Genomic DNA, 26,094 nt, shown 5'->3' on the forward strand with positions numbered 1-26,094 from the left:
CGAAGTGATACAAAGTTAGCCATGATTTCTAGTCTGAGAGTATTGAAAAAGAGAAAAGGAAATGGTTGAATATGCTAAGGTATCCCAATTGTATCTTATATTTTTTCTATATTTTTCTATGTAATTATAAAGTCAGATAAAATCTTTTTATTAAGCAGATGGGTCTTCTTCGAATCTTAAATCCCAGTCAATCTTTGGACCTAACTTTGGCAGAACTTCAGCGACACTTTGGACATCTTTATCACCTCTACCAGAAATATTGATAACCAAATGCTGATCGGGTTTCATCGTCTTGGCTAATTGACAAGCACCATAAACAGCGTGAGAGGATTCCAAAGCAGGAATAATACCTTCTAATTGAGACAGTAACTTGAAACCAAGCAGGGCCTGAGCGTCAGTAGCTGCAATGAATTGAGCACGCCCTGTTGATTTCCAATAAGCTAGTTCTGGACCAACACCTGGATAGTCTAACCCAGCGGAAACAGAGTGAGTGTCATGTACTTGACCGTCATTGTCTTGCAAGACATAAGTCTTGACACCATGGAAGACACCAGGTCTACCAACGGTAAGAGTAGCAGAGTGGAAGTCTGTATCTATACCATCACCACCAGCTTCTACACCCAATAGCTTAACGGAAGTATCATGCTCAAAAGGAGAAAACATACCTGTAGAGTTGGAACCACCACCAACACATGCAACAACAGCGTCAGGTAATTTGCCATTGTTCATGGCAGCGAATTGTTCCTTAGTTTCCTTACCAATGACACTTTGGAAAGTTCTGACCAAGGTTGGATATGGGTGAGGCCCAATGGCAGAACCGACAACGTAGTAAGTGCTTTTCAGGTTAGTAACCCAAAATCTAAATGCCTCTGAAGTGGCGTCTCTTAAAGTCTTCGTACCGTTGGTAACAGCAATCACGTTAGCACCAAGAATTCTCATTCTAAAGACGTTCAAGGCTTGACGACGAACATCTTCTGCACCCATGAATACAGTGCAGGCTAGACCAAACTTAGCACACGCAGTGGCAGTGGCAACACCATGTTGACCAGCACCAGTTTCAGCGATAATATTCTTCTTACCTAATCTCTTAGCTAGCAAAACTTGTGCTAAAGCATTATTGATCTTGTGGGACCCGGTATGGTTAAGATCTTCTCTCTTTAACCAGATTTGGGCACCCTTACAATATTCAGTTAATCTTTCAGCTTTGTGTAGTGAGGAAGGACGGCCAATATAGGAGTATAATGATTTAAAGTCTTCCCAGAACGTGGGATCAGCGACAGCCTCATCAAAACCTTTTTCTAGCTCTCTTAGACAGGCATGAAGAGCTTCTGGAACATACTGACCTCCAAAATCGCCAAATCTGATAGGATGCTTGTGGTTCTCATCAAATTCATCTATTATTTCTTTCTTGACGTTTGCGGACTCCAAGGATTCTTTTTGGGAGGCGAAGAATTCGTCCTTGGACAAAACTTTGTGCTTGGCACCATCCAGGATTCCTTCTACATATTCCTTAGCAGCATCGTATCTCTTACCCTCTGAAGCATCTCCACATAACGTAACGATTTTAGACCCGATTACTACACCATCAGAAACACTGCCAACTGATTGGAAATGCTCTCTAGTGGAAACACCGAACCCAACGGCCAAAGGAGTATCCTTAGTGTATTTCCTGACTCTGGAGACAAGTTCATCCAGGTCACTAGCAACAGAACTTTGAACACCAGTAGTACCCATTCTAGACACAACGTAAACAAATGAATCGGCAATGTGGGATAGCAGTTCCAATCTTTCGTCTGTTGTAGAAGGTGCCACTAGCGGAATCAAGCTCAAGCCATTATCGTTGACGTAGTTTCTGACCTTCAATGCTTCCTCAGGTGGCAAATCGACGATAATGAAACCATTGGCACCAGCTTTGGCAGCGTCCTGAATAAATCTCTCTTCTCCATAGTTCAGGATAGGGTTGTAGTAACCCATTAGGATGATGGGTACGGTAACGCCTTCATTTCTTGCTTGGGAAACCATTTCCAAGGTTTGAGGCAAAGTAACACCGTTCTGTAAAGCGATGGTGTTGGACAACTGAATTGTGGGACCATCAGCAATGGGATCAGAAAAGGGCATGCCCAATTCAATAATATCCACACCACCATCTTGGAAACCCTTGAGGATGGGGACAGTGTCCTTGACAGTTGGGTAACCTGCGGTCATGAATGTGACGAGAGCATTTCTGTTCTCTTTCTTGGCGTTAACAAAAGTTTGTCTGAGTTGTTCTGACATGGATAATTAGTGCTTTGTTCTCCTTACTGGGTTGAAAGTAAGTATGTCCATAAAAGTTCAAGAATCTTGATGATTCTTATATGGCATGACAAAAGAGTAAATTAGTCATTCTATAACGGCCGACAAGTGAAAAAAAAGAAAAAAGAAAAGCTCTTAGGGTAATAAAGAATAAAAGACTATACAAATGACTAATATTACGGCTGATATTATGTATTATAAACACGAGTCACAGGAAATCCATGTTTAGACCGCCTAATTCCAAATTGTTCAGGTCCAAAGAATCCAGGTCTTTGCCGTTGGTATTCATGTTGTTCATGCCCATATTCATACTGTACTGTTGCTGTTGCTGAGGCTGCTGCTGTTGCTGATGCTGCTGCTGCTGCTGAAAGTCATTATTCATGCTCATGTTTAGGATATTTGCAGGGGTTATATTGTTTAGGTTTAATTGTGACTGTAACGGAGTGTTATTGGAGTTTGTACTTGGATTCGGATTGGGGCCGTTGCCATTGCTATTGAACTGTGGTATAGGGACCTGTCCTCCCTGGTTCTGGGTCCCCATTGGGTATGCGTTTCCCATGGGCGACATCATGTTGGTTAGTGGCGTACCCATGACATTTGTGGGCGAAACGCTGTTGATCATATTGGGAGTCGGGTTGGGGAGCGCGGCAGTCATCGACGCGGTTATTGGTGTTTGAACAGCCGATTGCTGTGCATATGCCTGAGCTTGGGCCTGAGCTTGGGCCTGAGCCTTGGCCTTCTTGGTTTGTCTTGGTTTTCTTGGTTTCTTGGGAGCTGTAGTTGCAGCTGCTGCGGCGCTATTAGGTATGTTGGGAGTTCCGATACTGCTACCACCCTTAGAACCCCTCTTGCCCGCCATAGGGTTCTGTTGCACCGTGGCAGTGGGATTCGGATTGGAAAGCGAATGGGCATGTGCATTTGGATTAGCATGAGGGGTGGATGTTGTGGGCGTCGAAGCTGCCGTAGAATGATTCGTGTTCACAACAGCCGCTGCTGGGCCAGCAACTGTGCCATTTCTGTTGTAACTACTCAACGGTTCCAGGAGCTGAAAGCTTCTATCTTTGTTATCTGCAGTTCTCAAGTATTCTGGAACGGTGCTGAATAAAGGTTGCAATGCTTCTAAATGGGAAGATAAGGTCTGGAACCTATCGTTCAGTTGTAAGATCTTGTCCCTGACATCCAGGTATTTGGCCATGCGGTCCCGCTGTTTGGGTTCATCCTGGTCTATGTTTGCCATCGTCTGTATGAACTCATTGAACTGTAATCGCAACGGTAATATTTCATCGCGCGCCTCGCTGATCTGTTTACAAACGTTGTCTCCAACTTCATTCTCATTCTTGGCCAATACCACTTCTAAATCCTCCAACTTGATGCCTGCCGGTATGATCGAGTCCATTCCGGTTGTTCTTTCTCCTGTTGTGTTACCAGACGTTGTCAAACTACAAATGTAGGAGTGATGGTTAATATTGTTCTTTTCAAAATTTCGCTCGGCGCCTTACCGAAAATCCTCAGGAGACTGTTAGTGTATTATATCATATTATATCATATTATATTAAATTATATTGTATACATATTGGTCATACATCGGTATGTATATCCCCTCTTTGCTTCTCTCGCAAAAATGTTCATCAGAAACTACTCCAGTTCCAGTTTGCAGGCACAGAGCCGATTACGCTGCCCAGGACATCGTTACCTTCTTCTTGCTCTTCGCCGGCGTTCTCGTTTTCTACCCCTTGGTTGTTCGATTTCACCTGAATTGGCGTCGTCGTGTCTTGATCTACCGTAGTGTGCTCCTGAGATGAACCGCTCTTTCTTTGTTTAAAAAGAGTGTTCATCTGTCTGTTCTTGTAGTAATTACGTAATTTTCTGTTATTATCGTTACCGCCGTCTTCGTCGCCCTCAATGTTTCCATTAACGTCATTCATGTTTGAATTATGATTTGCAGTCGAAAGGTTTTCGTATTCGACTAGGCAGTCATCACATATCTTACAGAGGGTGCCGCCGCCATTCACGCCACCGTTATTCAGCTCGTTAATCATTATGAAGTTTGCCTGCGAATCAAGATACAGCCAATGGCGTAAATGGTCTTGACAAAAGATATCCCCGCAGTGCCTGCAATGATGTTTCCTCTCCCATAAAGTGAAAGGCTTGTGGCAGTAGCGACACGAGTTTCTCTTACTATCTGGTATCCAGTGGTCCTTGGTGGGCGGTTTCACTCTGGTGGAGTTTCTATTCGAGATGGTTGGTATTAAGTTGATCCTGTCACTGTTCGGAATGGAATTTGGGAACAAATACGAGGATACTTTATTTTTATAGCTTTCCAAGATCGACGATGTGTTTGACTGTACACTGGATTGAGAGGATATGATTCTTAAATTATTTGTCTTTTGAATGCTAGCAGACTGAGATCCATTTGGATTGAAGTTATGTTCCAAGTTGGACGCTTTCTTGTAGTAAGACGACATTGTTGCGTTCAATAGGTCGTCATTTGTTATGTTGGTCTCTGAAACTTTCCTTAGCACGGCGGGGATGTAAAGTGGTTTCTTGGGATTATTGATTTGTCTTACGTTTGCTTTATGTTTATTGGTATTGAAATTTAGATTAGAGCTCGAACCAGATTGTGGCAAAAATTCCAGCGAGGGTTTCCTTAGCATTTGCTGCTGCTGCTGCTGCTGCTGCACCGGCCCCGCCCTGGCTGTATGATTCACTGAATCAATGATCACGTTCGTGTTGCCGAACCGAAGTTGCGACATAGAACTAGAATTTGTTGTGGTGAGCTTGTCGACAATATTTTCTGCTTTCGACGCTGACGACGAGGACACAGAGGACGTGGACGATGATGAGGTTTCCTTCTCCTTGTTCTCTTTGCTCAACCGCAAATTGGAGTTAGCATTCATCTTGAATGACGATAGTTTGCGTAGCGCCTGTGTGGTTAGATTCTTCCGTCGAACCTCGTCATCCTCATCGGCATCATTCTCCAGCTCATTAAAAACAGCTTTACTCTTCGTTTTCGTACCCCTGCTAGTACCTGCCGCAACACTGGTAGGATCCAGTTCGGGGTTCGACCTTTGGTCATCCGTGAATGGCAACGTCTTCCCAATATCCTTGCTAGTAGAAAGCTTCCTGCCGTCTGCGAACCCTTCACCGAGTCTGCTACTGTGGCTACTGCGAACGTTTTCCTCGGCAGAATTCTTCCTCAATATGGACACCATTGCCGGCGACTGGATCTGCTGTTTCCTGTCAACAAATCCAGTACCTGTTCCTGTTGAGCTTTCCTGCTGCAACTGCTGCTGCCGATGTTGGTTTACCATCGATTTTAGCGAGATGCTGCTCAAAATGCTTTGTTCCGAGTGCATTGACGCTCTGGGGACCACCTTCTGTTTTTCAAACGTGATAGGAGACGTCACCGTGTCAGCACCACTTTCTTCATCCCCATTCTTGCTACGGTAGTCATGGTTCCTGGACCCCAGAGGAACCCCTTCGCCGTCTTGCTCGGCGCCATCCTCCTCCTCCTCCTTAATCGCGGGTGTTTTGGACACACTATGTAACGCAGCCATCCTGATCTCCACTACAACTGTGCTGCCTAGTCCTCCTCGCCGATACTTGCACTTATTCCAGTTCTCAATAGTCATTCATAGTCTTTCATAGTCTTTCCTCTATCTATCTTCGCCTCTGCTAAATGGTCACCGACGACGGCAGTTTTTTCGCGCTGGTCGAGAATTGACAGAATAAGACACCAACAAAAGAGCAAGTCTCTAAGAGAGAGAAAGAGACAGCAGAAACACAGTCAAGCCAGCATAGTATAGCACCCGCAATCGCAATCGCAGTCGCAAAGTTTACACTACCTCGCGTCAATATTATAGCTGCCATGGGATCCGACCGGTCGTGTGTTTTGTCTGTGTTTCAGACCATCCTCAAGCTCGTCATCTTCGTGGCGATCTTTGGGGCAGCCATCTCGTCACGTTTGTTTGCAGTGATCAAGTTTGAGTCCATTATCCACGAATTTGACCCCTGGTTTAATTATAGAGCTACGAAATACCTCGTCAACAATTCCTTTTACAAGTTTTTAAACTGGTTTGACGACCGTACCTGGTACCCCCTCGGAAGGGTTACTGGGGGTACTTTATATCCCGGGCTGATGACTACCAGTGCGTTCATTTGGCATGCTCTGCGCAATTGGCTGGGCTTGCCAATCGACATTAGGAACGTTTGTGTGCTGTTTGCGCCGCTGTTTTCTGGGGTGACCGCTTGGGCCACTTACGAATTTACTAAGGAGATTAAAGACGCCAGCGCTGGGCTTTTGGCTGCGGGTTTTATCGCCATTGTCCCCGGCTATATATCTAGATCTGTGGCTGGGTCTTACGATAATGAGGCCATTGCCATCACGTTGTTGATGGTCACCTTCATGTTCTGGATTAAGGCGCAAAAGACAGGGTCTATTATGCACGCAACGTGCGCAGCATTGTTTTACTTCTACATGGTTTCTGCCTGGGGAGGCTACGTGTTCATCACGAACTTGATCCCACTCCACGTCTTTCTGTTGATTTTGATGGGCAGATATTCATCCAAGCTGTATTCTGCCTATACTACTTGGTATGCCATTGGTACCGTTGCATCCATGCAGATTCCATTTGTTGGTTTCTTACCTATCAGATCGAACGACCACATGGCTGCATTAGGTGTCTTTGGCTTGATTCAAATTGTCGCCTTTGGTGACTTCATCAAGGGTCAAATCAGTACAGCAAAGTTCAAAGTCATCATGATGGTCTCTTTGTTTTTGATCTTGGTCCTTGGTGTGGTCGGACTTTCTGCCTTAACCTATATGGGCTTGATTGCCCCTTGGACCGGTAGATTCTATTCGCTATGGGATACCAACTACGCCAAGATTCATATCCCCATCATCGCCTCCGTCTCTGAACATCAACCGGTTTCGTGGCCCGCTTTCTTCTTTGATACCCACTTTTTGATCTGGCTATTCCCCGCAGGCGTTTTCCTGTTATTCCTTGATTTAAAAGATGAACACGTTTTTGTCATTGCTTACTCAGTTCTATGTTCTTACTTCGCAGGTGTCATGGTTAGATTGATGTTGACTTTGACTCCGGTTATCTGTGTGTCCGCTGCCGTCGCTTTGTCCAAGATATTTGACGTCTACTTAGACTTCAAGACGAGCGACCGCAAATACGTTGTCAAACCTACTGCACTATTGGCTAAATTGATTGTTTCCGGATCATTCATCTTTTATTTGTATCTCTTCGTCTTCCATTCCACTTGGGTAACAAGAACTGCGTACTCTTCTCCTTCTGTTGTTTTGCCATCGCAAACTCCAGACGGTAAATTGGCGCTGATTGATGATTTCAGAGAAGCTTACTATTGGCTAAGAATGAACTCGGACGAGGACAGTAAGGTCGCGGCATGGTGGGATTACGGTTATCAAATTGGTGGTATGGCCGATAGAACCACGTTGGTCGACAATAACACATGGAACAATACCCATATTGCCATTGTTGGTAAGGCCATGGCCTCCCCTGAAGAAAAATCTTACGAAATTTTAAAGGAACACGACGTTGATTACGTCTTAGTCATCTTTGGAGGCCTAATTGGGTTTGGTGGTGATGACATTAACAAATTCTTGTGGATGATCAGAATCAGCGAAGGAATCTGGCCAGATGAAATAAAAGAGCGTGATTTCTATACTGCAGAGGGCGAATACAGGGTGGATGCAAGGGCCTCGGAAACTATGAGAAACTCACTTCTATACAAGATGTCCTACAAAGATTTCCCACAATTGTTCAATGGTGGTCAAGGTACCGACAGAGTGCGTCAACAAATGATTACTCCACAAGATGTCCCACCCCTAGACTACTTTGACGAAGTATTCACGTCCGAAAACTGGATGGTGAGAATATATCAACTGAAAAAGGACGACCCTCAAGGTAGAACTTTGAAAGACGTCGGTGACTTAACCAGATCGTCCGCCAAAACAAGAAGATCCGTAAAGAAACCTCAGTTAGGCCTGAGAGTATAAAACTGAGCTCCCACTTAAGAATAAATATAAATAAAAATACATACACAAATAGATAAACAAAATAAATAGAAATTTTGTTTTCTTTCATCATTATCATCGCTCGTGACGGAATGTTTTTGCCTTTTCGGGTAAAACATAAACAAAATAACAATAGAAAAAATGACAACTCTATGATTGTTTATTCTATTTATTATTTAAAAATTTGATATGGGGCAGTTTTTCTAAACAGTACCCAGTTTCAATGTTGTAGTTCTAATATCCTCAATTCATACGTTTTAATTGAAACAAACAGAAGCCTCATGGATTTTGAAACGTCATTCGAGGAATTTGTCGAGGATAAACGATTCATTGCCTTAGAGGTATCTGATAACGATGATGATTATGACACTGATTTAACTGCAGATACTGCCGATGCCGCTGAAGAGGTCGAAGACTCTGTTATCTTGAATATGAGGGACTCTAAAGCATCTTTGAACGTTAGCACCAGTAATAGCACACCAAGAAAGACGAATACCAGTTCCAAAAAAAGGTGGTCTTTATTGTCCAACCATTCCGCCGTTTCATCATCTAAATCTAAAAAGAGGTGGTCCGTGCTTTCTTCGAGTTTTACTAGCGAATCACACAAGGACAGAGAACCGAGGGGCGTTTTGCAGCAAAAAAGAAAGTCTTTACAAAGCTATTCAAGTTTGGATACAGTGACGTCTAGTAGCTCTATTTCCGCTTCTTCCTCTTTAAAACGATCATCTACAGGACTTTCCCTCAGGCAGTTGTTTACGAAGATAGGAATCAATGATGAGACCCCACAGTCTGGGATCGGGATCCCAAAAGGTAAGGAGAATTTACCTCCAACTTTGGGGAAACCCCCCTCATCAATGGTGCCCACTAGTTCAGAAAGCAGACTTAGAACCCCGCTGAAGCCGCTAGTTAATCATTCGAAAAGGCCCACTTTACATCCACACTACCAACAACAACAGCAACAGCAACAGCAACAAACATTGTGCAATGCATCATTATCCTCAAGAAGATCATCGGTTTCTTCCACCGCCTCTTCTGCCAGTTCTTCTAAATGGAGGTTCTGGAAGAGGGATAAGAATACACCGCACACTATGTTACATCCGGATCACCATTCCTTAAATTCCTTCTCGGCAATAAACCGTCGTGATTCCATGACACCTATTGAGCCAAGGAATAAGGCCAAGCATAAAACATCTTTTTCAGACTTCCATAAAGCCATTTTTAACTCAAATACGTATTCGGAAAGTAATGATACATTATCATCCATGGAAACAACTTTAAAAAACAAAGCATCATCCTCAAGTTTATCGTTGAATGTGTTGAAGAAAAGAAGTTCGCAGTCAAGTTTGAAACATAAAAGCTCACATGCATCCTTGCAAAAATTTAAAAGAAACAAGGGAAAAACTTCCATGATGGCACCATCAACAGTAACCAATAGTAGTAATGAAGATTCATGTAGCTATAGTTCCAAGAACTCTAAGCTGAGCCATCGAATTTCATTACCTGTACCGGACCAAGTTTCCCTTGATAAAATACAGAATAAATTAAGGAATTCAAACTCTTTTCTTTCACTAAACTCCAAATCATCTTCGCCAATGAACAAAAATGACCACGATGAGACACTTTTAAGACAGATTTTGCAAAATTGTGATATAAAAAGGATTTTAATCCCGTCAAAAGGAGATATATTGCCTTTAATTAACGATATAAATTATTCGTCATCGATACAGCTAACATCACATGTCTGGCAAATTGGTGAAGTAATCTGTAAGAAGGTAGCTCTGGGCCCTATAGATGACATTACATGGGATAGAAAGTTCTTGTCTTTACAGGAATTGGAGAAACTCAAGATTATGAAACAAAACTTCAATGGCACACCACAACTATTAAAAAGTTTTGTCGTTAAAGAGGCAAGTGGTACATTGTATCTTTATCTACTGTTCAAAGATCATGGTACCCCAATTTCATTAATCTCGCTGAAAAATTGGAAACAGATTCTAAAGATCTTTTGGTCCTGTACAGGGATTATTCATGGGTTGGAAACAAATTTGAAATTTGAACATCGTAACCTGACATTGGATAATATTTTAATAGATGGTAATGGGAATATAACAATTATTGACTTTAAATGTAGCAGATTGCAAACTCCTCAAGATGATGTACTATGTCTACGCTTGGATCATCCGTTCTTTTTCCCGAATGAGAAGGATAAGAATAAGATAAATGAGTATCAATATCAATTCGAGTTTGAAATTTATCAAAATATGCGAATTTTGTTGGATATGGACGCGACAGCCTTTGAGCCTATGACAAATTTATATTGGTTATACTACTTGTCACGAGTCTTGTTAAAGTTGGGTGACAGAAAGCTCGGTAAGAATGATACAAATAGGGATAAAATGGTTAAGGTGATAAGTCATTTAGAAATGAACTTGGCGGTTCATAAAAGAGGAGGGCAGTTATTCAAGAGGTTGGAGACGGCGGATATTAAGAGTACTGGAGATTTACTGAAATTTTTTAAATGAAAAGAATAGGGAGGTTAACGGTATCATTTTTTCTTTCTTCTTCTAGTCTACGCTCCAATACATATATACATCATATAAACATACATAATGTAAAAACACTAATCTAGGATAACGTTATTGTCGGTACAATCTAAGTTTTTTTCCTCTTGAGTATTAGCAAATGCAGGTGCTTCCATTTTGGGAGTCAGAAATAATTGGTTAACAATAAATTCTGTACCATTTATGACGTTCATCAAAGCCCAAATCCAGATCCCTAGAGAGACGCTCTGTAAAGCCATAGCATCGAGTTTAGAAAAGCCAAATTTGCCTTCCATTATGTGCCATTTTTGAGAGATTGTTCTTAGCGGGTGCAATATAACATAGAGCCAGCCTTGAGACCAAATGCCTGTGACAAAGGTAGGGAACAAAGTGCTCGTGGAAGAGTTTAACTTGTAAATAGGCGTTTTACCGTACACAATCTTGAACACAAAAAAAGGCACCGTTAATGTCAATAATTTCAGCTTGTGAAGATGAGCTTGAAAAGCTTTATTTTCTGATTGTATTTTATTCTTCAAGTTATTTATCTCCTTGTCTAAAGAGTCCAATTTTCTATTGTTCTTCGTCCACTTTGCATAATTATCCTGGGCAGAAATGGAGTTGTTTTGTTCTTTCAATTCATGACGTTCTTTCATCTTGGCTGAATATTCTCTTGATAATGCATTGCCTGGTGCAAACTTAGAGATCCATTTCTCGTGATATTTGTTCGTGTACTGTAAAAACTTTGTGACAACGATAAAGAATATTGCCACAACTGCTGCCCAATGCATTTTTAATTTTCTCGATTGACTGCACGTGGTTCCAGGGTTGTAACTCTCTTGTCTCCTCTTATCTGGTCTTTTGCTCCGAGGTATTGTTGTATCACTACTGTGTGAACTTTTTTCACTTTTGGGAAGGGAAGAAAAAGTGAAAACATTAACAGGTAAGTGTCTACTGATAAAACAAGAGGTAGTCAATAGGCGGAAAACACGGTAGTGACATTAATATAAGTCTATAAAATAGTGAATTGGTATTCATAAGCGGCCATTAGCTAGAAAAAAGAGAAAACTATGTCTCAAGAGTTTGTAGAAGACTATTCACGTACGGGATCCTCAGACGACGAGGATAGTGGAGCATATGACGAGTGGATCCCATCGTTCTGTTCCAGATTTGGCCATGAATACTTCTGTCAAGTGCCTACCGAATTTATTGAGGACGATTTCAATATGACTTCGTTATCCCAAGAAGTACCTCACTACCGGAAGGCCCTGGATTTGATATTGGATTTAGAGGCCATGAGCGATGAAGAAGAAGACGAGGACGATGTGGTGGAAGAAGACGAAGTAGACCAGGAAATGCAAGGTAATGACGGTCATGATGAAGGCAAGAGGAAAAACAAGTCGCCTGTGGTGAATAAAAGCATTATCGAGCACGCAGCAGAACAATTATACGGACTAATTCACGCAAGATTCATTCTAACTAAGCCAGGTTTGCAAGCAATGGCTGAAAAATTTGATCACAAGGAATTTGGTACGTGCCCCCGCTACTTCTGTAATGGTATGCAATTGCTGCCTTGTGGCTTGAGCGATACAGTGGGGAAACACACCGTAAGGTTGTACTGTCCCAGTTGTCAGGACCTATATCTTCCTCAATCATCCAGATTTCTCTGTCTCGAAGGTGCGTTTTGGGGGACGAGCTTCCCTGGCGTGTTTTTGAAACATTTCAAAGAATTGGAAGATTATGTTGAAAGGAAAAGTAAAGAATCCTATGAGTTGAAAGTTTTCGGGTTCAGGATAAACGATGAGGCAGTATCTGGTCCTAGGATGAAGTGGTTGAGGCAATATCCATCTACGGACGAGGACTGGGAGGAATTTGCTAAATGTGAGTTCGAGACACCGGCAGTTTAATTCTCAATTTATTCTTCTCTCTCTCCAATCATTTACATATATACTTTACGTATTTACATTGTTCAGTTTTTATGTTATTGTTATTTTCTCTTTGAAGTACCCTAGTGATTCAATTCTAACGGTTTACCTGGAACCCAGTCCTTGAATGCTTTAGCCAAATTATACCAGTATTTCAATTCCACCGTCAATTTTATCGCGGCGGCATAATCTTTGTCATTGTAGCACTGCTCCAAATGTGCTTCTATATCCTGAATTCTTTGTTTGTTCTCCTTTGCCAGGTTCTTCACATCATCTTCGTTATCCATCTGGGAAAATTCATCATGAATGTCCAGCACTTTCAATAAGAGCTGCGGATCACTAGTTGTCACGTTATTTGAAGTTTGCTCTTGGGTCAAATCGATATTGCGCAAGAGCATAAGCATGTATTGTGACCTTCTGAGTGGGTCTTTGAGCGTATGATAAGCTTGGTTGAGCGTTGAAGATTGCTCACTACCTTGCTGGGCCATGTCCGGATGATGCTGTGCTTGCAACTGCCTGTATTCCTTCCTCAATTTGGATTGATCTATGGTCCAAATGGGTAGTTTTTGGGGGAACGTCTTAGGGAATAGCTCGTAAAAGGTAGAAGTGAATCTTCGTTGAATCAAGTACCTCAACATTGTGACTTATAGAGCTCGTTAATATCTCCCTCTGGGTGTTTGGTTAAACTTTTAATTTACCATTGTTCATTTAATTTCCTGGATTTTTTTTTGTACTTTTTTTTTTCATTATTATTAAACCTTGGGTGTGAATCTTTATTACTATTGTAGGCAAGACAAGAGAATCTCAGTCATATAACCGAATTGAAACTTAATTATGTCCGGTAGATTTGTTATTTGGGCACCTTCGATGCATAGTGAACCTGCTGCCAAGTGTGGATATTGTCATGGCAATAAGGGAGAAAACAAGGACCAGTTGTTTGCATTGGATTCATGGGCCCATCGCTACATGGATAAAATGGACGCTATAGAAATAGAAAACTGTACAATGGGCTCTTTTGTGGAACATATGGACATGGACACATATGACCGTTTGTGTAATATGGGATTTAGACGGTCCGGTAAGTTCCTTTACAAAGTGGACCCACTAAGAAATTGTTGTAGATTATACACAATTAGAACCACTCCTCGAGAAGTCGCCATGACGAAAGAATTGAAGAAATGTGTTAGCCGTTTTGCCAATAGGATAACCGGCGGTGACTGTTGTTCGGCTGCTCTTCCAAGCAGTGATTTTGTTGGTAGAATTGTTGATGCAGAGTTGAATTCCAAGGCATTCCATACCAGATTTGAGCCCGCACTCTATAGCGACGAAAAGTATCAGTTGTTTGTCAAATATCAGGAAAATGTACATCAAGACTACAAGAATTCACCCAAGTCTTTCAAACGATTCTTATGTGATACGCCGTTTGGTCCCGAAGAGGTGTTGGGGACACAAGAATCGTGGGAGCAGCTGAACAATTGGCAGAGTATGAAGCCAGGCGAGAAACTGAAGCATGTGGGACCTGCCCACGAATGTTACTACCACGAAGATAAATTAATCGCCATTGCTGTATCAGATATCTTACCCAGTGGTATATCTTCTGTGTACTTTATCTGGGATCCAGATTACAGTAAATGGTCTCTAGGAAAGCTCAGTGCTTTACGTGACCTTGCCATTATTCAAAAGACAAATCTGCAATACTACTATCTGGGGTATTATATCCAGGACTGCCCCAAGATGAATTACAAGGCAAACTACGGTGCAGAAATTTTGGATGTGTGTCATGGTAAATACATCCCATTGAAAAGTATTGAAAATATGATCTCTAGAGGCAAACTCTTCGTCCTAGGTGAAAAGAAGGCAAAAGTTTCCAAAGAGCTTTACCTCGCTGATACTGATACTAGAAAATTGCTTAGCTTTCCCACGGATAACGCTGTCAAGTACAAGAACATTGCCGAAGAGATATACGGTGCTGAGGGATGTGCATTTGAATCCGCCAACGAATCTGCATTGGAATTGAAAGAACTCTATGGTATACCGTATGAAGAGGAAGATTTGGATACCATCTACCATCTGAAAGAACAGAATACCCATTTTCCAAGTGGTATTCCCAATGTGGTACCTGGATTGCTCCCGTTGTGGGAACTGTTGGACATTATGCAATCAGGTAAGATTACTGACCTGGAGGGAAAACTACTCTTGTTTGAAATTGAAACGGAGGGAATTCGGCTTTTGATGAACTTTTATAATGAGCCACCCACTGTCAAGAAACGTATCTGTGATGTGATACGATTGTTTGGCTTCGAAACTTGCATGAAGGCAGTCATTTTATATAGTGAGCAAATGTAAGTATCGATACCACCGTTCAATAACAATCCAAGTATATAGATCTTTTAGCATTTGCACAGTCCCACCAACTGGGCTAAACAGAGTTTTAGTAACCGGCGTAGTGGTCCTTGAGATGATTGATTAGTCTGATACGTGGTGCTTTTCTTCTTCCTCATCGCGTGAAAAATTTGAGAAAAAGCTCGAAACTTTCTGCAGTTGAGAGCGTTACTGGTTATTGTCTTGAAGATATTTTAAGTGTATAGAAATTGTTAAAAGCAGATTCGAATAGCATCGTAACCAGTCTCTTATTCTTAGTTTCTGATGAGCTCCATTCACGAGGTTGTGGCTCTTATTGAAGAACTGTACTCTCCTCATCCAAAACACGACGTTAATCAGATTCAACAGAGTTTACAGTCAATCCAGAGATCAGAGCAAGGCTTCCACCTTGCTAATGAGCTGCTATCTGATGATAAGTACTCTGCCAACGTCAAGTACTTCGGTGCGCTGACTTTAACTGTGCAACTAAACACACGGGGTGAAAACGATTATGAAACTTTATGGAATGTCTTCAAATCAAATTTATTGTACTTAACAAAATTCAGTACATTATATGTTTCAGACTCTAATATGTACGGGCAGTCTCTAATTATAATTAAAAAGTTGATGTCAAACTTGTCATTGATCTTCACTAAGGTCAACGATCCGCAGCTTAATAGTACTGGTAATGAGAATATGATTAAGCAATGGAACAATCCAATAAATACATTAATTCAACTCATGTCGCTTCAAGATCAAAATATTCATGCAGACCAGCTATTGCTTGATTCGATCAACTGTACCTTGACATATGAGCAACTGTCTCAATTCGCTGGCCTTTCTCAGAAACACAATGAACTAGTATTGACGTTTACGGAAATTATTGTGGAAGATTTGACGAAGTTTCAAACAAAAAGGCATTCAATGTCTCAAATCCACGAATTAGTACATGAGCACCTATATATATCGACTATGGCTTTGATCAACTTAAATTTGACTGCGCAAAGTCTTTTCAATCCTACGGTATTTGATTGTATTACTGCTTGGATTAATTATATTTCATTAACCAGAAGTGTATCTCCAAGTGGTAGAATGGATCTATCGGAAATCTTTCAGAACCTGATTGATTTGATGTATCAATCTACTGAGGGTTCAGATGGTTATGAGAATGCCGAAAAGATTTTAACAATATTTGGTAATGTCTTTGCCAATGATCCATTGTTAATGAGTTATGACTTGAGACAACAAATTGAGTGCATTTTTTTAGGTGTAGTAAGACCTGATTTTGGTATAACCGACACATCAAATGGAAACTCTTGGATGCTACAATATATGAATTATTTAGTTACCAATGATTTTTTTTCTGAATTGAAGGAATTGACCATTTGTATCGTGGACTTCTTGCAAATTAACACTTTAAGCGTTTGTAACAAACTATTCACTAACATTCAAGCAACAGATAATGCTCAGGTTCAAGATAAATTCATTCAAGACTACATTAAAGTACTTTTGCAACTAACCAACTTTCCTTTGACGCCTGTCTTACAAGAATTCTTTTCCGTAAAAATGGTCGATTTTTGGTTGGATTTATCAGACGCCTATTCTAATTTAGCTAGCGAAACTTTAAGGCCAAATTCTATTGAATTGTCTACACAAATTTTTCAGCAATTAATCAATATTTACTTACCTAAAATATCTTTGAGCGTTAAACAAAAAATAATTGAAGAAGATGGTGAGAGTACTTCTATGAACGAATTTGATGATTTTAGAAACGCCGTTAGTGATCTTGCTCAATCTCTTTGGTCTATTTTGGGGAACGATAATTTAACGAATGTTCTTATTAATGGTATGGGCCAAATGCCCGCTGCTGGTGATGACACTCTTCTCATCAAGGATTCTGATGTTTTGTTCCGGATTGAAACCATGTGCTTTGTATTGAATACTATATTAATGGATATGACACTATCGGAGAGCCCATGGATAAAAAATATTGTTGGTTCCAATAAATTTTTCAATCAAAACGTCATATCCGTCTTTCAAACTGGTTTTCAAACTAATGCCGGTACAAAAGTAGGTCAAATTTTGAAGCTTGACATTGTAAGAACAAGCACTACGTTAATTGGTACTTTAGCTGGATATTTTAAACAGGAACCATTTCAATTAAACCCATATGTAGAAACTTTATTTCAAGTTTTGCATACTTGCACTAATTTTACCAGTAAAAACGAGCAAGAAAAGATTTCAAACGACAAACTTGAAGTTATGGCGATCAAGACAGTCTCAACACTATGTGAAACATGCCGTGAGGAGTTGACTCCATATTTGGTGCATTTCATAAGCTTCTTAAACGCTGTCATTAGGCCAGATTCTAATGTTTCTCATTTTACTAGAACCAAGTTAGTCAGATCGATAGGGTATGTCGTTCAATGTCAAGTTGCTAATGGTCCAGAAGAGCAGGCCAAGTATATTCTACAATTGATAGATTTACTAAATGGATCAATAGAGCAGTGTTTGGCTTCATCAGTACAGTTACAGGAGCAACAAGATTACATCAATTGTCTATTATGTTGCACATCTGAGTTGGCAACCAGTTTGATACAACCTACAGAAATTATTGAAAACGATGCGCTATTACAAAGACTACCTGACTTTCAAAATTTCTGGTCCGCCGATCCGTTTCAAATTCGATCGAAAATTTTATCCACCATTGATAAGGTGTTGGATAATCCAATATACGGTAAAAATTCTGCGTTTGTGGAGATCGGTTGTTTGATTGTTGGCAAAGGATTAAATTTGCCTGACGAGGAACCTTTTTTCCTCAAATACAATATGTCTGATGTTATGAAATTTGTTTTGAGGCACGTCCCCAACTGTGAATTTTCTACCTCGTTGCCTTATTTCGTTTATCTATTAGAAAAGCTTATTTCAGAATTTAAGACTGAATTATCATCTCAGGAATTTGATTTCATGTTCGAAAAGATCCTTCTCGCCTATTATGATCCGTATATTATTAATGATCCAGACCTTTTACAAATGACAATAGGTTTTGTTAATACCGTTTTGGATGTGAAGCCTGGTTTGGCTATTGGTAGTAAACATTGGACTTCATTTCTGTTACCTCATCTTCTGAAGCTACTACCATCAAAAGAAAAATTTACCATTGTTGCAGTGGCAAAATTTTGGACCAAGCTGATTAATAACAAGAAATACAATCAAGAGGAACTTACGATTGTCAGGCAGCAAATTTCCTCTATAGGACAAGAGCTTGTATACCAAATTATGTATGGTTTATTCCACACGCAAAGGTCGGATTTGAATAGTTACACGGATTTGCTAAGAGCTTTGGTAGCCAAATTCCCGATTGAAGCCAGGGAGTGGCTAGTTGCCGTTTTGCCCCAAATATGTAGCAACCCTGCTGGCCATGAAAAATTCATTAATAAATTACTTATAACGAGGGGAAGCAGAGCAGCTGGAAATGTTATTTTGCAATGGTGGCTGGATTGTACTACACTTCCAAACTATCAATCATGATTTGTAAAAGTGTTGTTCTCAGAGAGTAAATACTGTTTCTGTTACATCATATTTAGTAGTTATCTTACTTTCCTTGTTCTCTTGATAGACAAATGCTTCTTTTTTGTCAATAAGTAGCTATCTACATATAAGTGTAGAAACTAATTATTAGAAATACTATATTCATTATCAGTGTTTAGTGACAGATACTCCAAAATTTCTACCTCCAATTGGAACTGATCTTGATTCCAGTACATATCCTGGTTTCTAGAAGAGAAGAATAAATCCACAGGCAGCGCTCTATTCTGCGCAAAGTTTTCAGAACGTAAAAAGTTCACATCTGGAAGTGATTCTTTTTTGTTCTTCCATTTTCTAAAATGATGGATCCTTTCCCTTGAAATTGGTATTGGTGATGTTTTTGCCTTTTGTGAAAACTTTTTCAACGAGCTTTTTAAATTATTTGTTGTCTCAGGCAGGCTCAAAGGTCTGGTCTCAGTATTTGAATAATATAATGGTCGTGTCACGTTCTTCATTAAGTGACTTGGTTTTTTTTATAGATTTATCTAGTCCAGTTCTATTGCTTCAATAATCATCTACATACGGAAAGGCATGCTTGATCCCAAACAGTTTGTTCCCCATCTATCTCTTTTTGTGACTGTAAATTCTAATTTGTGACGTTTGTTCTTATTATCCATAATTTTGTCACTCACAACGGTTGTTTTTTCGATTTTTTTTTTTGGGAGCCCTTCAGAGGATAAAAAAGTAAAGATCAACATAGTGTAGTACAGTCATACTCACCTTGAGAACATCTTCTTAGCAAGCCTTCTGACTCAAAGAGAATATCGGTTGGTTTTTCTCTCCAAAGGTGAACAGCAAGCAGCATCTCACGTCTTTTTTTTGAATTTTTTTTTTGTTAAGGCAGAAAAGAACTTTGTTCCGTATATTATATTGTACATTATTTTTATTGTATTTTAGTTTTTAACGTTGGAATTTGAGTCATCATTAAAATTATTCGTTTTTGTACACTATCCTCCAGACGATTTTTTTAGTATAGTTGAAATTCCTTTTGATATTGTTTACTAGCTTTATTTCTGTTTTATTTTCGTTTATTCTTTTGGTTCTTTTAATAGTTTCTACTCACTGCCCGTGTTTACTGTTTCTTTGTCTTTGATATCTTTTGAGAGAAAGAGAACCAAGCACTGTAACAGTTTTAAGTAGATCTACGTTATGTCCACAAAAGATTTGAATGAAGAAAGTGATGACGTACCATCAGTAGACCCTGTCGTTTCAGAAACAGTCAGTTCTGCTTTAGAACAATTGCAACTGGATGATCCAGAAGAAAATGCTACCCCCAACACATTTCCGAATGAGGTCTCACAAAATCCTCAATTTTCTAACGGTTTACCATCTCAAATGTTGCCACATCCGCAAATGATGGGTGGAATGGGCTTTATGCCTTATTCTCAAATGATTCAGGTCCCTCATAACCCTGGTCCATTTTTTCCGCCTCCTGATTTCAATGATCCATCAGCTCCATTGAGTAACTCGCCTTTGAACGCAGGTGGTCCTCCAGTGTTGTTTAAAAATGACTCTCTTCCTTTTCAAATGATCTCTTCCGGTGCCGCGGCAGCAGAACCAAGTGGACAGAACTTGAATCCATTGATTAATGACAGTTCAATGAAGGTATTACCTATCTCCTCAGCTGATCCGTTATGGATTCCTTCAAATGTTCCAGGATCTGCATCTGTCGCCATTGAAGAAACCACCACTACTCTACAGGAAAGCTTGCCACCCAGGGGTACGCAATCCAATAATAAGTCTAGTTCGTTTAGAAGGCAAACTTTTCATGCTTTATCACCTACTGACCTTATTAATGCAGCCAATAATGTAACCTTGTCAAAGAATTTCCAATCTGATATGCAAAATTTTTCTAAGGCTAACAAACCATCTGTAGGAGCTAATAATACTGCAAAGTCTAGAACTCAATCCATATCTTTCGACAATACGCCCTCCTCGACTTCATTCATCCCCTCGACCAATAGCGTCTCTGATAAATTATCTGATTTCAAAATTGAAGAAACCTCAAAGGAGGACCTAATCGGTAAAACCACTTCCGTTAAAAACGAAAGTAGTCCTACGACATATGCAGCAGCTTATCCATATGGAGGACCTTTGCTTCAACCAAATCCTATTATGCCAGGCCACCCACATAATATATCCTCACCTATTTATGGAATAAGATCACCCTTCCCTAATTATGAAATAGGCGCGCAACTCCAACCATTTTCCCCAATTTTAAATCATGCAAGTCATTCACTAAATGGAAACTCTCCAATTCCTTTAACTCACTCTCCAATTCATCTTGGTCCAGGTTTAAATCCTAATCCACACTCAGTGGGCTTTACAGATATTAAAGATGATAGCGGCAAGCCCACTACCGATAACGACAAGATCGGTTCAAATGTGAGAATGGATTCGATAAACCCTAATATGGGTCCATCAATACAGCCGTTCCACATATTACCTCCTCAACAGAACACACCACCTCCCCCCCCTTGGTTATATGGCACTCCACCTCCTTTTAACACAATGATTCCACCTCATTTATTGACTCAGAATCATCTATCATTAATGAATAATGCCGGTAATAAGCACCATAGCCGTAATAATATGCCAAATCACAATAACAACGATAATGGTGGTAATTTTAATTACTACAATAAAGATACAAATCGTTCTAACGTTGGTAAGATGAAAAACATGAAAAGCGGTTATACCGGCTATTATGGTAACAATAATAACAACAGTAACAACAATAATAGTAATAACAATAAAAATAATAGTATTAATAATAGTGGTGCCAACAGTAACAATATGGAAAAGCAGCGCAAAATTGACGACTCTTCCAGATTTGCGGACGCTGCCTTAGACCAATATATTGGGAATATTCATTCGTTGTGTAAAGACCAACACGGTTGCCGTTTCTTGCAAAAGCAATTGGATATTCTTGGTGGTAAAGCAGCAGATGCTATTTTTGAAGAAACCAAGGATTTTACTGTTGAACTAATGACTGATTCATTTGGTAATTATTTGATCCAAAGGTTATTGGAAGAAGTTACTACAGAACAAAGAATTGTACTTACAAAAATATCTTCTCCCCATTTTGTCGAAATATCTTTGAATCCTCATGGCACTAGAGCACTACAAAAATTGATTGAATGTATTAAAACAGATGAAGAAGCGCAGATTATTGTTGAGTCCCTACGCCCTTATACTGTTCAATTAAGTAAAGATTTAAATGGTAACCATGTTATTCAAAAATGTTTGCAAAAATTAAAACCTCAGAACTTCCAGTTTATCTTTGATGCTATTTCTGATAGCTGTATTGATATTGCTACACATAGACATGGGTGTTGTGTCTTGCAACGTTGCTTGGATCATGGGACCAGAGAGCAATGCGATATTTTGTGTGATAAATTGCTAGCCCTTGTTGATAAGTTAACTTTAGATCCGTTTGGTAATTATGTGGTTCAATATATAATTACTAAAGAGTCTGAGAAAAACAAATACGATTACACTCATAAAATCGTTCACCTTTTGAAGCCGAAAGCTATTGAACTCTCCATCCATAAATTTGGATCGAATGTGATAGAAAAAATTTTGAAGACCCCTATTGTTTCAGAACCAATGATTCTGGAAATCTTAAATAATGGTGGTGAGGCAGGTATTCAATCATTATTGAATGACAGTTATGGTAATTACGTTTTACAAACAGCATTAGACATATCCCACAAGCAAAATGACTATCTCTATAAAAGATTATCGGAGATTGTGGCGCCTTTATTAGTAGGACCCATAAGAAATACACCGCATGGTAAAAGAATCATCGGAATGCTACATTTGGATTCATAATTGATTCATACATTTTCAGCTTGGCTTTTTTATATGTTCGCCCCATATAATAAATATCTTTTTGTACAATATTAAAATACATTTTTTTTCGTTGAGCGTCACTTTACACACAAACTATTAGTAAGTTAGGTGTTACCTATCTTTATGCATAGTAGTAAAGAGTATAAAAAATAAACCAGGCAGTCGCCCTGAAAGAGAAAATAAAATTATTTATTAGAGGTGATATCAAAACAAAAAAGAAAAAAAAAAAAAGAAGAATTTGAGACCTTCATCAGTATACATGTGTAGAATTAATTGTCTGGATAAACGTCACTCCATAGGATACTGTACAGATCTTCAAGATCACCGTTATTAACAAACTCATCTAGTGTTCCCAAATTGAAGCTTGTGGCAGAAAAATTATTACTGTTATTATTATTGTTATTATTATTATTATTAATATTATTATTGTTGTTGTTGTCGTCGTTACCCATGTCGTCGTTATTCATAAATGGTACTTGTATCGGAGTTGGTATTTGCTGTTGACCAGTGATTGATTGGGGTAATTTATTAGCTTGAATTTGTGTACTATTTTGAACGCCGGTTGACTGTGTGTAATCGGGATTGATCATATCTGACACGGACAATGACCTAAATGAAGGCAGTTGCGCAAATTCTGGTAATGATGGGTTTCTCATTGGTGAAGGTGCTGACCGACCATGATATCGCAATCGCGGCGATTCAATACCATTTAATAAACAAGTTGGAGGGCCAATCTTTGAACTTGAATTACCAACATTTATATTTTCCTGCGTTTTATGTCTTATTTGTTCCTTATCTTCATTGGACATTGACGGTACCTGAAACTGTCTTCTCTTCAACATTTGTGAGACCGTCAAATGGAATCCAGACTTCTGAACAGGTTCTAATAAAAACCTATAGGCACAAGAATTTGTATCCAGAACAAGTTCAATTATTCCTTTCAAGTCTGGGGCGTTTTCTTCAACATATTTAGAGAGAACATCCAGATTAGTACTGGATGACTCTCCGTACGCCAAAAGCATGATACGAGTCACAATCGTCAGGAAGGAGAAGGCCCTGGTATAGTCTTTGAAGCTTTGACTGTTGGAGACATGTTCATTGGTTTCGTTTTCTGAGAAAATTTTAATGTCTAAAAACCTTTTAAAGACTTTAATCATATCCAAAACATCATTGACGTTAATGAATTCTGCTACTGAGAATGCCTGTGTTACTAAAATGATACAACTGATAGAATAATGGGTAAATGAACGGTACACAAAATAATCATTGTCAAAATCTAGTAAAATCGTGTTCATATCGGTCCATGATTTGTAAATTTTATAAAGGTATATTTGCAAGTTCTCAATTAATATCGAAGGCCTTCGGTGAACACATAATCTTGCCACAATATTATCGGATTCATTGACCATTCTGCAAAAATGGTGTTCGTAGAATAAAACAAATCTTGAAGCGATGATTTTGTCCTCTCTTGACACGTTGAGTTTAGAAGTATCTTTGGAAAATGCAATATCAAAGAGTTTTCCTGTTTGCTTTTTGATAGCGTCATATTTCATTTCTGTTTCATTAAAAATCTCAAGCACTTCAAAGAGTAGTTTTTCTCTAACTATAGATGGTTTTGATGTATTTCTAATTGATGTGAATTTTTCATTGAATAAAACAGATGATGAGAAGTGGCTGACAATTTGTAAAACAGCTAATTCCCCATAGTCTTTTAAGCTGGATATGGACATGTTGTCAAAAGCCTCGTTTCTATGAACCAGGTGAACGTTCTCGATAAAATCTCTGTTATCCAAAAACCCAACATCTCGAAAATCCTTAGGCAATAAACAATTAATTTTGGAGTCATCAATATTCGAAGGATAGCCCATTTTAGATGCCAAAGTTTTTTCGAAATAAAAAGCTTTCCACCATAAATTTCTTCTCCTTTCAGCAAAAGTTTCATCAAGACCCACATAAAATTCCCACCTTGACAAACCAACTCTGGAAACAAAATGAACAGCTACATTCAAGACTTTTTCAAACCCGTATACCTCCGATAGCCAAAATAGCAAATCCAAAAAGTATAGAAGTTGTTCTAAATGCGTTATGTCGCATGTGAAGTCCACATAATTGTATAATGTTGAATTATAGTAGCTGTAGCATAAGGCAATGAGCGCCTCCCCAGCCTGACAATAATGGATAAGCTCCTCCAAAACATCCTTTGAATGCGTGTTCTTAGGCACAGGGGGGTTGGACGTTATTTCCATCAAGAAGTTCTGATATGAATTCTTATGCTGGTGCAGCATTTTCAATAAAATGCCAAACATGCTGGTATCATTATTCATTTCACTTAGCAATTCAGCATTACTTATTCCGGTTATTCTCTTCACAAAGGGCTGAGGTAAATGATTTATCACCAATGCTACATGCGACTTTGTGTGCGCTGTATTTGGGCTTCCTGCAGAGGATATGGAAGAAGGTGTTGAAGGTAAGAGATTCATTTTTTGTAGGTAATTTTCCAAGGGATTAGCGATGGAGACACAACCTTGGTTTATATGATGAAAACAAACGTCGAAAAACCTTAACATGATATATATAGTTTCTTTAGCAGTTCTGGGGAAAATTTCGCATTTAGATTTGGATCTGTAATTTTGGAAACATTTACCAATACCTTGAAGCGACAAAAATTGAAAAGGAGAATATAAACCGAAGATTTCATCGATCAGAGGTTGGCTAGAAGTATCTTGGTCCTTTTTATTATTGGACCAAGCAGCATATCTTGTTAAATGTACCACGTCACAGTACTTATTTTTCATTAACTGAGTCTCTATTGATTTATTAGGGTAAAATTTGGTCGTCGCAAAATCTTTTACCCTTACTTTGGGTTCCCAGCGTTTAATCAGGTCGTTCATCTGAGACTCAACGCTCTCGATTGCTGATGTTATGTGGGTACCTAAATGAGCCATCTCCTTTAAATTTTTCAAAGTATTTTGTAAAGACGTCAAAGTGGCCTGCGAGTCGCTATCATCTTCGTAAAACCCATTCCTATTCACATCGTCGTCATTCCTCCCATCACTACCGTTATTATCGGCACTATTACGGCCATCCAAGTTAAAGTTGTCGGAAAATTTCGCTGGTTGTTCCGTTGCGTATGGTCTGCTTGCATATGGTTGAGGCTTGGGAAGAGGAGTAGAACTAGAATCAGTCTCCTCCTTACCTTGCACGATTGTGCCTTCCAAATTAGCCTTTTGGAGATTTTTTATTCGATTACCACCTTGTCTAGTCGTGAATGTACATTCGCATGAGTATATTTCACAGCTTGCACAGGGAAACTTTCCATTGCACTTTATCTTTCTTTTCCTGCAATTATCGCATGCTTTACTTACTTTCGACCTTGGTTTACGGACTTTACCGCTTAGACCAATAGTAAAATTGTATGAATCTGCAGAAGATTCTGTGTCCGGGCCTGCTTCAATATGGACACCATTCTTGGAAGTCATTTTCGTAGTTTCTC

At 39.4% G+C, this 26,094-nt stretch overlaps 13 protein-coding genes across 13 annotated transcripts; 6 read left to right on the forward strand and 7 right to left on the reverse strand.

Moving 5' to 3' along the window:
• Positions 1-150: 150 nt before the first annotated feature.
• On the reverse strand, positions 151-2,274 carry TRP5 (tryptophan synthase TRP5; the record flags this gene model as incomplete). Its single annotated transcript, XM_056222692.1, has 1 exon — positions 151-2,274. One exon carries the CDS (start codon positions 2,272-2,274, stop codon positions 151-153), a length of 2,124 nt encoding a protein of 707 aa, XP_056082358.1.
• Positions 2,275-2,500: 226 nt separating this feature from the next.
• Positions 2,501-3,688, reverse strand: PGD1 (Pgd1p; the record flags this gene model as incomplete). The annotated part of the gene is made up of 1 exon (XM_056222693.1): positions 2,501-3,688. One exon carries the CDS (start codon positions 3,686-3,688, stop codon positions 2,501-2,503), a length of 1,188 nt encoding a protein of 395 aa, XP_056082359.1.
• A 232-nt stretch (positions 3,689-3,920) lies between these two features.
• Positions 3,921-5,849, reverse strand: PIB2 (Pib2p; the record flags this gene model as incomplete). The annotated part of the gene is made up of 1 exon (XM_056222694.1): positions 3,921-5,849. One exon carries the CDS (start codon positions 5,847-5,849, stop codon positions 3,921-3,923), a length of 1,929 nt encoding a protein of 642 aa, XP_056082360.1.
• A 311-nt stretch (positions 5,850-6,160) lies between these two features.
• On the forward strand, positions 6,161-8,317 carry STT3 (dolichyl-diphosphooligosaccharide--protein glycosyltransferase subunit STT3; the record flags this gene model as incomplete). The annotated part of the gene is made up of 1 exon (XM_056222695.1): positions 6,161-8,317. The coding sequence occupies one exon, from the start codon at positions 6,161-6,163 to the stop codon at positions 8,315-8,317; it is 2,157 nt and encodes a 718-aa protein (XP_056082361.1).
• A 299-nt stretch (positions 8,318-8,616) lies between these two features.
• Positions 8,617-10,857, forward strand: ALK1 (protein kinase ALK1; the record flags this gene model as incomplete). Its single annotated transcript, XM_056222696.1, has 1 exon — positions 8,617-10,857. The coding sequence occupies one exon, from the start codon at positions 8,617-8,619 to the stop codon at positions 10,855-10,857; it is 2,241 nt and encodes a 746-aa protein (XP_056082362.1).
• A 98-nt stretch (positions 10,858-10,955) lies between these two features.
• Positions 10,956-11,663, reverse strand: GET1 (GET complex subunit GET1; the record flags this gene model as incomplete). Its single annotated transcript, XM_056222699.1, has 1 exon — positions 10,956-11,663. The coding sequence occupies one exon, from the start codon at positions 11,661-11,663 to the stop codon at positions 10,956-10,958; it is 708 nt and encodes a 235-aa protein (XP_056082363.1).
• A 279-nt stretch (positions 11,664-11,942) lies between these two features.
• Positions 11,943-12,779, forward strand: CKB1 (casein kinase 2 regulatory subunit CKB1; the record flags this gene model as incomplete). The annotated part of the gene is made up of 1 exon (XM_056222700.1): positions 11,943-12,779. One exon carries the CDS (start codon positions 11,943-11,945, stop codon positions 12,777-12,779), a length of 837 nt encoding a protein of 278 aa, XP_056082364.1.
• A 101-nt stretch (positions 12,780-12,880) lies between these two features.
• JAC1 (J-type chaperone JAC1) lies at positions 12,881-13,435 on the reverse strand (the record flags this gene model as incomplete). The annotated part of the gene is made up of 1 exon (XM_056222701.1): positions 12,881-13,435. The coding sequence occupies one exon, from the start codon at positions 13,433-13,435 to the stop codon at positions 12,881-12,883; it is 555 nt and encodes a 184-aa protein (XP_056082365.1).
• Positions 13,436-13,631: 196 nt separating this feature from the next.
• ATE1 (arginyltransferase) lies at positions 13,632-15,143 on the forward strand (the record flags this gene model as incomplete). The annotated part of the gene is made up of 1 exon (XM_056222702.1): positions 13,632-15,143. One exon carries the CDS (start codon positions 13,632-13,634, stop codon positions 15,141-15,143), a length of 1,512 nt encoding a protein of 503 aa, XP_056082366.1.
• A 300-nt stretch (positions 15,144-15,443) lies between these two features.
• Positions 15,444-18,689, forward strand: KAP122 (Kap122p; the record flags this gene model as incomplete). The annotated part of the gene is made up of 1 exon (XM_056222703.1): positions 15,444-18,689. The coding sequence occupies one exon, from the start codon at positions 15,444-15,446 to the stop codon at positions 18,687-18,689; it is 3,246 nt and encodes a 1,081-aa protein (XP_056082367.1).
• A 140-nt stretch (positions 18,690-18,829) lies between these two features.
• BIL2 (Bil2p) lies at positions 18,830-19,201 on the reverse strand (the record flags this gene model as incomplete). Its single annotated transcript, XM_056222704.1, has 1 exon — positions 18,830-19,201. The coding sequence occupies one exon, from the start codon at positions 19,199-19,201 to the stop codon at positions 18,830-18,832; it is 372 nt and encodes a 123-aa protein (XP_056082368.1).
• Positions 19,202-19,895: 694 nt separating this feature from the next.
• On the forward strand, positions 19,896-22,580 carry PUF4 (Puf4p; the record flags this gene model as incomplete). The annotated part of the gene is made up of 1 exon (XM_056222705.1): positions 19,896-22,580. One exon carries the CDS (start codon positions 19,896-19,898, stop codon positions 22,578-22,580), a length of 2,685 nt encoding a protein of 894 aa, XP_056082369.1.
• Positions 22,581-22,870: 290 nt separating this feature from the next.
• PDR1 (drug-responsive transcription factor PDR1) lies at positions 22,871-26,080 on the reverse strand (the record flags this gene model as incomplete). Its single annotated transcript, XM_056222706.1, has 1 exon — positions 22,871-26,080. One exon carries the CDS (start codon positions 26,078-26,080, stop codon positions 22,871-22,873), a length of 3,210 nt encoding a protein of 1,069 aa, XP_056082370.1.
• Positions 26,081-26,094: the final 14 nt, after the last annotated feature.

The sequence above is a fragment of the Saccharomyces mikatae genome (assembly GCF_947241705.1).
Source record: "Saccharomyces mikatae IFO 1815 strain IFO1815 genome assembly, chromosome: 7".
NCBI classification, from domain to species: Eukaryota; Fungi; Ascomycota; class Saccharomycetes; order Saccharomycetales; family Saccharomycetaceae; genus Saccharomyces; species Saccharomyces mikatae.